Genomic DNA, 12,280 nt, shown 5'->3' with positions numbered 1-12,280 from the left:
TGGTTTATATCGGGACAAGTCAAGCTCTCGGTGGATGAGAACAAGACCATGGGAAGCAGGGGTGCTGAGGGTGCTATAGCATCCAGAGGACGTACACATACAAATACATATTTATGGAATTAATGGGGAATTTGAGGTGGTTTGTGCATGTAATTAGAAAGCCTCCCTTAAGAGGTGTTCCAGGCACGTCCCGCTAGTAGGAGACCCAGGACTCCCTGAAGGGATCCTCTTTGTCCAGGGAACACCTTGGTATCCCCCAGTATCACCGTGGAGAGGGATGTCTGGGTTTCTTTCTTAGACCTGCTGCCTTTGCAACCCGATGACGGAAATTGACGGTCTTGTTCTCATTCACTGAGAGCTTGACTTGTCCCTGATTTAAACAGTCAAACAAAAACTAACGTCAAACAATACAGATGTTTTCTAAATCAAGTCTTATTATACATGTATGTTTGTGTGCAAAGTTTTACGATTTTAGTCATGGAGCATTTAAGTACCTTTTATTTTGTAATGTTTTGGGTGTAAGTGGCATTATTTTTGCCTAATGCTAAATAATCTTGTCAGTTGTAATTTGCCAAAACATACAAGTGGTTAGTGATGCYTGCCCACAGCCCCCCTCCAACTGAAATACTTCCTTACTCTGGATAAAAATTAGCTGTTGATCCAGTTAATATTAAATCATTTGTGTAACATTTTCAAAACAAGGGAAAAATGTACAAAATCCAATAAAAACAAGTAAACATGTCAAACTGTGTAAAAAAATGTATAAAGTGTTGAGTCTGCTCAAAAAGGTCGTTGTTTCCACTAGATGTCGCTGTTTCCGATCTCGATTCAGAGTAGTGCAACAAAAAACACCACCGAAGAAGAAAGCACGCATGACGCAAGACAGCACAAATAAAATGGCGACGATGGCGTATTAACCAAAACACAAACAAGCTTCGAAACGATCGACTCGCGAAGAAAATAACTAGGTTTACGAAGGAAATACACCTGACTCAGCATTTTCTTCGATTTTACCAAGACAAATAACTAGTAAGTATATATATTTTTTCGTGTTAAACGGTTAGTTGTGGGAAGCAGTCAGTGTCGTAAGAAAAATAGCACTCGTCTCGTGTATAGGACATTCAGCTGTTGTGTTTTACTACAGAAAGATGATGCAGGCAGATCCAGTCATGGCCGAGCAGACCAGCGCCAACTCTGAGGGCATTGTGGGCCTGGATGAGCCCAAGAAGATGACCAGGGAGGACTGGAGGAAGAAGAAGGAGCTGGAGGAGCAGAGGAAGCTCGGAAACGCACCAGCTGAGGTGGACGAGGAGGGAAAGTGAGTACATGTGTGTTCCTGTGGGTGCTGGGAGTCTTTGAAACGGCTTGAACTTTATATTGTTGTGTTTTTATAGTTTGGAAKAGGGCTTGAATATTAGACAAAATACCCAAACTGATACTACTAGTCAACTGCCTTATAGCTTGCTATTAAAATATGAAAATCGTTTTGTTTTCCCCCGAACCTTTATTTGTGACTCTGCTTTATTTTTATTTTGAACAGATTAGTAAACTTGTTTACCCTTGTCATAATTTTTTTAAGTAGTTTAAAATAATTAGAAAAATGCTTGAATTGAGGGGTGTATATCAGCCGTATGATAAGCTCTGTATTAGCTGTAACATGTTTTTGTTAAACATTGTTTCTTCTCTTTCCCCAGAGATATTAACCCTCACATCCCACAGTATATTTCATCAGTGCCGTGGTACATCGACCCATCCAAAAGGCCCACGCTAAAGCATCAGAGACCACAGACTGAAAATGAGAAGCAGTTCTCAACTGTTGGAGAGTGGTACAAGAGAGGAGTGCAGGAGGCAAGTATGAATTGGATGCCTAACGCTCATTAGATCATGTCAAGTTATTTTAAAGCCTGATTTTTGTCTTTATGCAGAACACCGTTTCCACTAAATTCCGAAAGGGCGCCTGTGAAAACTGTGGGGCCATAACGCACAAGAAGAAAGACTGTTTGGAGGTAAAATATTTAAATTACTAATTTTTATTCCATAAAAGAAAAAAAATACACTGTCTAAACAAGTTGTTAATTGTTTTGGTCCCATCAGAGACCCAGAAAAGTTGGGGCCAGATACACAGGAACAGGCATAGCTCCAGATGAACARGCTCAGGTTCAGCTCTCGTTGGACTACGATGGGAAACGTGATCGCTGGAACGGCTATGACCCTGAGGAGCACCAGCGCATTGTTGAGGAGTACGCCAAAGTGGATCTGGTAAGCCTGCAGGAGGAAATTAAGCTTTTGTTGACTGTTACTCTTGTTTTTTGAAACAAGTAAATAAAAAAAGTAAAAATAGTTTCTCTGAAGAGCAGCTTTAGTCCTGGTTTGGTTAAATAAAACTTTCTACGATTCACAAAGTCACACCTAACATTAGCTGAGTTTTGTCTATTTTGTTGCACATAGATGAACTTTAAGTCGACCGCTATGTGGTTTTCTCAGTAAAACAATGTTATGTACAGAGTTGCACATAAGCGGTGTGCAGGTGCACATGCGGGATCAAAAAAGAAAAAGCCCACCAGATGGAATGTCATAAATCTCCCTTGCGTACCAAAGGTTGTACCTGAGATTGTGAAAACAATAGTTAGCAGGGTCACAAATGCAACCAGATTTCTTAAAAACAAACAAAACAATACAAAAAAAAATCCAGCCTCACTGGTGTGACTGGATAGTTGTTCTGTCAGAGAAGGGCAGTGGGACCCTAAGGGTTAAACTGACACTGCTTTCAACGAATCAGACGAACTCCAGAGCTGTTTTATCCAATCAGAGCAGAGAAGGGCGGGACTTTCAGTGAGAGCTGTTTTCAGCAGAGACAGTGGAAGCAGCTGCTGCAGTGATCATTCCTGACATCTCCTCCTGCACTTTTCTCCTGAACTACCAGAGACTTTGGTCTTTAAAACCTAACTTTATATTAAATATATGTTCAGAGCATCGTTATCGAACAGATCTGTCCAACTTCGCATCATTGACTAAACTCTCTCCTCCTGAGAGACAGGGACGCGCCTCAGCGCACGCAGGCTGTGAGTCTTTCTGTGAGATTCACTGTTTGAGTTCTTCTAAACCACCTCTAACAGAAGAACATTTATTTGCCACATATCAAAGCAAAGATGAGTCTGTTTAACGTCACCCCCCATCCAAAAAAATAAAAACATGCCACGTTCTCTAGGAGAATGAGGTTTAAATGTTATTTTAATGTATCAGAAACATTCACAAATTTCATTCTTCACAATTTTATGGTAACAACAAGGTTCTTTATGTGCTAAAAAGTTTATATTTAGAATCATACTGTGGCACAGCTGCTCTGGCATAAATGTAATTCAATAAATATTAAAATATGAAGAATAAATAATTTGAAATGATTACATGATTTGAAACCATCTAAATAGTCTTTTTGAATAAAAAAAAGTCTTTAAAAAAAGAAATCAGTCTAACAAATAAAACATATTTGTTGCTTGGTCTGGAGAGTGTGGAAAGCTGGTTTAAACAAGGCCAAAGATCTAAAAGGCCAAACTACAGGAGTTGTACATCTCAGAGTCATTGTAATCTAACAGACATTTAAACATGAAATGTTCAGTTTGAGATGACATGTGACCATGGGTCAGCTCATTGGCCACTTAGATAGTTTACAAACTGTATGCAGAGTAAAAATAAAAAAGCTGTGATTTGGCATGATGTCCAGAGACATTGCCAGCTGATAGAAGGTGTCATAAAACAGAACAGGATGATAATAAATGCCCTATAGATAAATGTGTTAAATGAGCTTAGGYAAATATGAGCACCGAGCAACAACCCTAGGTTCTCCCCTGAGAACCAGAACAAAAATTTTATGTGCAACCCTGTTTATGTATCCTAATGTGAAACAGCAACATAGTCTTCATTTTTCTTATTTGTATCTCAGGCCAAAAGGACTCTGAAAGCACAGAAACTTCAGGATGAGTTGGCCTCWGGAAAACTTGACCAAACCGTAAGTATTCAGTAACACCGTGTAAATGGTGAATTGTAAAGTATATGTACGATGAAAACATGACTTCTCTGTTTGTTTGTTTTCTTGTGCAGGAACGGGAACATGACAGCGAAGGCGAGGATGAGGATAAATACGCAGATGACATCGACATGCCCGGTCAGAACTTTGACTCTAAGAGACGAATCACTGTCAGAAATCTGCGTATTAGAGAAGATACGGCTAAGGTAAGCAGACAAAAACTGTTTTTCCATATATTCCTTTTTCTCTTTTTTTGTTCACCATGTAAACAGTTGACTGATCATTTTGTTTGTTTGTCCTTCCCAGTACTTGAGAAATCTGGATCCAAACTCTGCATACTACGATCCAAAGACCCGAGCCATGAGGGAGAACCCGTACTCTAACACTGGCATGAACCCTGATGAGTGAGTTCTGGGTAATATTTTCGTACCAGCTCTCACTTGATCACACTGAAATATTAATAAACTGCTTTTGTCTACCAGAGTGGGGTACGCTGGAGACAACTTTGTTCGCTACTCCGGGGACACGATCAGCATGGCTCAAACACAACGTAGGTCCCAAAGATACTTTTCCTCCTCTTCAGAACATCTTAATTTAGGGCTTTTGAAACAATTTTCATGTTTTTATTTCCTGCTGAAATGATTGAATTGAAAGTTTTTGTAACCTTGGTGCTGTTGTGATATAACAAGTCAGTCAGTCGTCATCAAAGGTGTCGTTCAGTCAGATCATCAGTAGGGCTGCCACGATTAGTCGATTAATCGACGACTAATCGATTATTAAAATAATCGATGACTAATTTAATAATCGATTAATCGTTTTTTGTTTTGTTTTGTTTTTTTGTTGTTTTTATTCTTTACTTTTTCTCTCCAAACTGCTTTGACATCTTCCACTGCCATATCTGCCTTTCTGTCCTTGACACACATGCACAGTAMTGGTAACTGGGGTAGGCCGTGGACGTCACAAGACATTATACAGACAGGCTCTGGTATCATGGCTACCTGACAACGGAGCTCAAAAGTGTGGGATCATTTTAAGAAAATGAAAGAGAAACCTGTGTAATATCTGCAAGGCAGAACTTGCCTTCAACAGCAATTATTTTTAGTTAGCATATAGCTAAAATCTAATGATGGTCATATAATAGCAGCTGCATTCTGGCACGATAAGCTCTATGTTTTTTATTCAATCAACACATTATCTGATTAGTCGACTAATCGAAAAAATAATCGATGATTAATCGATTATAAAAATAATAGTTTGTGGCAGCCTTAATCTTCAGTAGCTGATGAAGTTCCAGTCACTGTTCYAGGAAATGCAGTTTCCCTTGTCTGACCGCTGCCTCTTTGTGACAGTTTTTGCTTGGGAGGCGTATGAGAAGGGCTCTGAGGTCCACCTGCAGGCCGACCCCACCAAGCTGGAGCTGCTCCACCGCTCCTTCAAAGTTAAGAAGGAGGACTTTAAAGAAATGCAGAGGGAGAGCATCCTGGAGAAGGTACACAACCTACATTGATTTGTTGATTTACTACTATAGCTTTTATAGTTTCTGTTCTTTTGTGTTTTCTTCTGCTTCATTTCAACTAGTTTGTTTGTAGATGTCAGAAGCTGAAAATTGGATATTTGTTTGTCTGAATTTTGATGTTGGTCATAAATGTCAACTCTTTAATTCAGTTCAATTTGATTGATTTTATATAGGGTGAATAAAAAACACACGTGTGTTATAAAGGCCAATTAGTTAAAAYTTCTTAATCTAAGGAAGCCAGCAGATTACGTTGAATTTTCACTTCGTCACAGTCTCCCATCCTGAGCAGCACATTAGCAACAGTGGAAAGGAAAGACTTTTAACAGGGAGAAACCTCCAGGCTCAGGACAGACAGTGATCTGCCTCGACCAGCTGGGTTTGACAGGACAGGAAAGAGGCACACAAGGACTTGTCCAAATGTCTTTTTCTTTAGGAAGAGAGACAAAGGAAAACATTGATATAAATAATTATAACAAACATGTAGAGGAGAGTGACTAACGACAGCAGCAGAGTGAGGAAATGTGCTCAGTTTGTCCTCCAGCAGTCTGAGCCTAACTAAGGAAACCTAAGCCTAATCAAACCTTTGCCTTCATTAGACAGGAAGGTCTTCAATCTAGTCGTAACAATAGACTAGGGGTGTAAGAAAATATCGATACACTGAAATATCACGATATTTCATTTCCCGATACTGTATCGATATTCTAAAGCCCTGTATCAATTTTTAATTAAGGTTTAAAATGTCAACCTTCTTGCCAACCGTTCATTTTTATGTTGTAGTTCAACCTCTGGCCACTAGTTGGCACCAGTGAGCCAGCTATTTGGCTACTCTACCTCTTGAGCGCCAGAGAGTAAGAGAGCATTAGCATTGTAAGTAAACATTAGCTTTTCTTTTTTTTTTCAGTAAGCGGTTTTTGTTCAATAGAATTTTTGGACAAAAAAATTGCAATATATCGCAGTATATTGCCTTGCTTACAGTATCGCAATATTTTGGAATATATCGTATCATGACCTCTCTGTTATATGTATCGTATCGCCAAATTCRTGCCAATACACAGGCCTACAATAGACAGAGTGTAGGGCTGTGTGGTAGAAACTGTATGAAGTTGGCCTACAGTAGAAATTTACCCTCTACTGTCCTGTCATCATTTACGTCATRGCACTTGTGTCAACAGGGCTGAGTGCAGAGACAACTGAGCAGGAGGAGTTCAAAATAATCTAAAAATAATTGAAGAAATATAGTGTTTAAAACATGTATAGAGAGAATAAATCCTCAAAACTTCTCCCTCCTGCTGTAGAAAAGTTATATCGGGATCGTCCCCACCCACTCTCCAGCTGCATGTCACGCAGAGCGAAGCTTTAACAACCGTAGTTTTTTTACACCCAAGTTGTGAGAGAAAACACTTGTTTTTTATGTATTGTTACTCACAGAGGTGATTAAAAAAAGACGTGGATGTTCGTTCAGTCATAAATCCATCTTGCTAATGTAACAGTCATCTTCTGCTCTGATGATGAAGATGAGCGCGCAGCAGAGCAGTGGGTCACTTCAACAGGCAGAAGCTCACTGTATGGCAGGCTGATGTTAGATTTATTTGGCTTCACCTCATTTATATTCTAGTTAACTAAAATAGTTTTATGACAGGACTATGTGCAGCTTAAGGTCCTGTCACACTATAACATTTTAGATAACATTGAACATTTTATGTCTAAATGACTAATTTTACTTGAAGTACCGGTAATGACATCCACTTTATTTTGATATTGCTGAAAATTTGCGAATGTTTGTTTTTGTTGTTGAAACCGTTTTACAATATATATAAAACATTCTTTTGTACTTCTGTTATGTTCATTTGCACTACAGCAAAAATACTGGGTTTGATTATTACAGTTTTCTGCCGAAAAAAGCTCTAAAAATTACATTATCTTTGCTTTTATGAAAATTTTCTATAATGATATATACCGTTACTGTGAAGGGATTCAATTTAAACTGTGAAATGAGTTTGAGGTCATACCGTCCAGCCCCAACAGTGTCAGCCTGACTTAAACAAACTGGAAATTGTTTCCACAAGAAAAGAGTCTGAAAACCAAAAGCTCTGCCTCCCGTTCTACTTTTGGAAACTCTAGAAACCACAAGTAAACCTYCAGTCTTTTAACCTGAGARGCCTTAATGACTTCTCATATTCGAGCTGACTGAGTCTCTGCTGTTGTGTGACTTCAGTACGGGGGTCAGGAGCACCTGGACGCTCCGCCGCGGGAGCTGCTGCTGGCTCAGACGGAGGACTACGTGGAGTACTCCCGTCACGGCGCCGTCCTGAAAGGACAGGAGAAGGCCGTCGCCCGCTCCAAATACGAGGAGGACGTCCTAATCAACAACCACACAGTGAGGATGGCAGAGAGACGGCTCCTGTGAAAGCACTGCTAAAGTTGGGACCTTTTTGATGAAGATTTTCTGTTTTCTTGTAGTGTATTTGGGGCTCGTTCTGGAAGGATGGCTTCTGGGGGTACAAGTGCTGTCACTCCATGGTCAAACAGAGTTACTGCACAGGAGAAACCGGGGTTCAGATAGTAAGTCTTTCAGTCACATGTTTGATGCACAGAAATTCATTTTTATTTTAACTTTTGTTTTTTTTTTTTTGTCTTAAATCAACCTTCAGGACAATTCAGACTGCGTTCCATTTGATGAGGGAGTAACAGAGACGCAGAACGAAGAACAGCCGAAGACTTTATTGGAGGTAAGAGACCCTGACTTAACAATCAACCCTGAAATTCCTTAAAAGCTTTTTGATGTCTTTGATTTTTTTGTAAAGGGTATCAAACTAAAGGTAAGAGCCGGGGGAACTCGTCTGTCAACCTGGATTTCAAAATAAAAGCCCCCGGTAGCGTTGGGAAACGTTTAAAGGCAGAAACCGCCACTGGTGGAGCAAAGACTGTTAAGGGGTTAAAGGCATAGATCAGATTATAAATTTGTCATATTTGTGTTTTTTAATCATCAGATGCATCAAGAAAAGATGAAAGACAAGAAGAAGAAAAAGAAGAACAAAAAGAACAAGAAGCACAGCTCCGACAGCAGCGACTCAGAGGATGAAGAAAAGAAGAAGGAGAAGCTGAAAAAGGTAAAACGTTTTTTGTTTGTTTATTCAAGGTCAGTGTAAATGTGACTAAACCCCACTCACCTCTCAAACATCCACCCAGGCTCTGGAAGCTGAGGACAAGCGAGTGAAACAAGTGGAAACGATGATGCAGCTGGATGAGAGGAAGAGGCCGTACCACAGCCTGAAGGAGGTGAAAGCTCCAACCGAGGAGGAGCTGGAGGCCTTTAGGATGAAACGCTGCCGGCCCGATGATCCCATGGCTTCTTTTCTCGGACAGTGACCTCATCTTTATCCCTGATGGAAAAAACAATAATAATAACTTAAAAATGTTAAGAACATCCTGTACAGTATTTGACTAAATTTATTCACAAACAATTATGCTTCTTAGAGATTCTGCAGAAAACTGTTTTGTATGATTTTGATTTGTTTTCTCAGCCTTTAGTCATGACTGGAATCTGTTCTACTGCTTTAGAAAAAGGCATTTTATAATAAACTTGTATTTGTCTAAAATTGTTTATTTCAGTTTCTTTATGCAAATTGACCAGTAAATGTGAAATTGTGCAAAAAGACATTTTATCTTCTCATCTAAGTCAATAAAACACAGTTATGTTTGTTTTTAACTGATCGGCCTGAAACAATTTAGTTTGGTGTGTTATAGCACAAAAGCAATTTTAAATAAAATAATTTTATTCTGCTTCAAAACTCTCCAAAGTATGTTTTTCCAAACCGCAACACCTGTATTATCAGGTTTTCTTAGTACAATATCATGTATCTGTGCATAAAATAAAGCAAAAAGAGCTGCAATAATTTTACATTTATGTAGAGTGAATAAATAAACATTTCATATAGATTCAGTTAAGACCTGTTGCTGTTTTGGTCAAACCTTAAAAGTAACAATGTGAACAACTTTTGGCTACTACTGCACTAAATTTTAGCTCCATTTCTGTAAAATCCACAGACAGTTAATTCTGTGATCTTGATTTAGACTGACTTCTAATGTTAAGTTGTAGAGCCCATCCAGTAATTATTACAAGAGTTTCATTTTAAAGTTTGTCAAATGGTTCCTGACATACGTTGCTAACAGGAAGAAACAGGCAAAAACAACACACTACCTATTTTTTTAGTTTTAAATTCTAACTTTAGGGTAATTTTTGCCAAAAAGAAAAATTTGAAGTTTGCAAACAACATACTGTATTAACCCTTTATGAAATTGATGGTTTTTAATTTGRACAATAATTCCCAGATAACCTACCACCATTCACCTTTTGTATGACAGCACCAAACATAAAGACTGTGACAGTTCGTTTTACACAGCTGCAGTTCATGTTTTGAGGTTGTTTCTAAATCTGACTTTGCTTTTATTCTCCTCTCCATGTTTCTCTCCCAGTGAGTCTGTGAACAGCTGTTGTGTGACTGTTCCAGCTGTGTAAGGCTGAACATCATGACATCATGTTGAAYGTATTTTCTGGGCCCTGCAGTAGAAACAGGGCGGATGTTTTGGACTGTGATTCTCTGGGCTGAGCAGATCTCTTGCAGAATGTTGGATCCAGTCGATCACTGAAAACACATGCGAGGAAGCTGCACCTTTGTGCAGACAGAGCTGCAAAATGTCCTGGGGCCATGACTTTAATGTGGGTGAGTAGTTTTTTTTCTTCTTCTTCTTTTCTGGTCTTCTTACAGTCGTGCAGCATATTGAATTTGAAAGACTCTAGTTGATGTTCCTCATAAAGCAAAAAGTAAAAGAATCAAACCCAGATTGTTTAGCTGTAGGAATGAATACATAAACTTTGTGTCTATTTCCCCCCTTTTTTTGGAATTTTTATCACCCGCTGCCAAAAGGTGCATACGTGTTCTTGTGTTTGATTTATCAACTGAAGACACTATAAGGAAACTTTTGGAAAGTAATTACTGAATAAACATCTACAACTGCCTGACTCCATGGCTGCCACAGCCGCTGACTTATAAATATATATGTTGCAATAACTTTGCAAATGGAACAGATATTGAACTAAAATTTGGTGTGGTAGTAGTTGAGACTGATCTGCAACACATATTCAATTCAACTTTCATTGTCATTGTGCAGAGTACAAGTACAGAGCCAATGAAATGCAGTTAGCATCCAACCACAAATGCAAGTATGTATCATTTACATAAAGTGCTGAAGTAAAAATATGTATGCATAATATAGTATATGAATATGCATATATAAGTATGTATAGAGCAGCAACAAAAGAATATATAAACTGTAATAGTAATGCAAGGTAACAGTATGCACACAGTAAAACAATAAAATACAGTGAAATAAGACAAGAAGAATAAAAATGCAGTAACAATAAAAAATGCAAAGATGCGGTCGTGGGAGAGCAAAGTATATAAATATGTTGAAGATTAACAGATTGCACAAGATCTTTGTTTAAAATGTTGCCATTAACTATTAATAGTCAACTCAATCTGTGTTAAAATATATCATGAACCACTGGAGATATTTTAATATCATTTTCAGAAAGTAATCATTGGATGTACAACTACAGCTGATTCAGTTTTCAAAGCAACCCAATTCAATGGTTAAAGAAAAACACAAAAATGTCTGTAATTCAGTCCAATTTACAGAATAAGAGCTACAGTTTGGTGTGACAGTGGCTAACAACACACTCCAGCTGTTACTCATTTGTGTGAGAGCTTTACTAAAAACTTCATCGTTAACTGTTGGAGATGAACTGTTCGTTGGTTAGCAAAATATCTCATGAACCACTGGTTTGATATTATTCAAACTCTTAGGAAGTAATCATTGTGTGTCCTTCAACTGATTAACTTTTGATATGAACTCATTTCATGATGATAACTCTGTCAATTTTACAGATATTAGGCTAAAATGATATTTGGTAGTAGCTGAGAGTCTTTATATACTATATTGTATAATATTGTGATGTCAGTGCAAAACGTCTTTTACAAGGTTGAAACTAAATGGTTAATTCCACCAATTGTCAACACAAGCATGCATTATGCATTCCTTCAATGAATGCTAGGCCTTTACATATCGTCTGGTTTTGAGTAACACACAAACCCAAATCTTATTTAACATGATCACATTCTTGTTTGTCTTCAGTCCCCACTMTGCTCCAGATGTGGGTGATGATCTGTTTGCTCCCATTTGTCGCCTCCCAGTCGACGAACCCTGCATCAAAAAGGGCTCGAAACTTCACCGTCCATTCCTCCCAGCTGGTCTGCAGTCTGCCAGGCCCAGCAGGCCCACCGGGAAACCACGGCTCCCCTGGAGCACCWGGGTCTACGGGCCCGATGGGGCCACCAGGGCTGGACGGTCCAGATGGAAAAGATGGAGAAAAGGGGGAAAAAGGAGAAAGAGGTAGTTCTTGTAAATAATTGATGTGTTTTGGGGTTATGTTCCAACCCAAACATGCTTARAGTAGTTATAACCACCAACGAAGGCCAAAGAGGGATTCAAGATGGCTGCCATGAGTTGACCTTTGAAACAGAAATGTAAATTTTACTCATTTTAAGGAGCAATATCATGTAAAATCATTTTTTGAGTTTTATGTCCTGTTATAATGTTATACTCTCATAAAACATGCCCAAAGCCTTGCTTTGACTCATTCATGCATGTTTGAAAAATCCTGCAGCGTTTTTAGGAAG

The 12,280-nt window shown here is 38.7% G+C and overlaps 2 protein-coding genes across 2 annotated transcripts in view; both read left to right on the top strand.

The window, feature by feature from the left end:
- Positions 1-879: 879 nt before the first annotated feature.
- slu7 (SLU7 homolog, splicing factor) lies at positions 880-9,139 on the top strand. The gene is made up of 15 exons (XM_014008742.1): positions 880-1,029; positions 1,145-1,318; positions 1,695-1,848; positions 1,926-2,006; positions 2,095-2,259; positions 3,941-4,006; positions 4,099-4,230; positions 4,331-4,428; positions 4,507-4,574; positions 5,374-5,513; positions 7,756-7,917; positions 8,001-8,102; positions 8,192-8,269; positions 8,531-8,650; positions 8,730-9,139. The coding sequence occupies exons 2-15, from the start codon at positions 1,149-1,151 to the stop codon at positions 8,907-8,909; spliced, it is 1,716 nt and encodes a 571-aa protein (XP_013864196.1). The 5' UTR covers positions 880-1,029; positions 1,145-1,148; the 3' UTR covers positions 8,910-9,139.
- Positions 9,140-10,026: 887 nt separating this feature from the next.
- The window catches only part of c1qtnf2 (C1q and TNF related 2), a 5,456-nt gene continuing 3,202 nt past the window's right edge, over positions 10,027-12,280 (top strand). The window contains exons 1-2 of the mRNA XM_014008710.1: positions 10,027-10,264; positions 11,736-11,993. Of these exons, the coding sequence (XP_013864164.1) occupies positions 10,237-10,264; positions 11,736-11,993 (286 nt within the window). The 5' untranslated portion in view covers positions 10,027-10,236. The remainder of the gene's footprint in view (positions 10,265-11,735; positions 11,994-12,280) is intronic.

This window comes from Austrofundulus limnaeus, unplaced genomic scaffold (assembly GCF_001266775.1).
Source record: "Austrofundulus limnaeus strain Quisiro unplaced genomic scaffold, Austrofundulus_limnaeus-1.0 Scaffold1, whole genome shotgun sequence".
NCBI lineage: Eukaryota > Metazoa > Chordata > Actinopteri > Cyprinodontiformes > Rivulidae > Austrofundulus > Austrofundulus limnaeus.
This window is presented reverse-complemented; position numbering and strand designations above follow the sequence as displayed.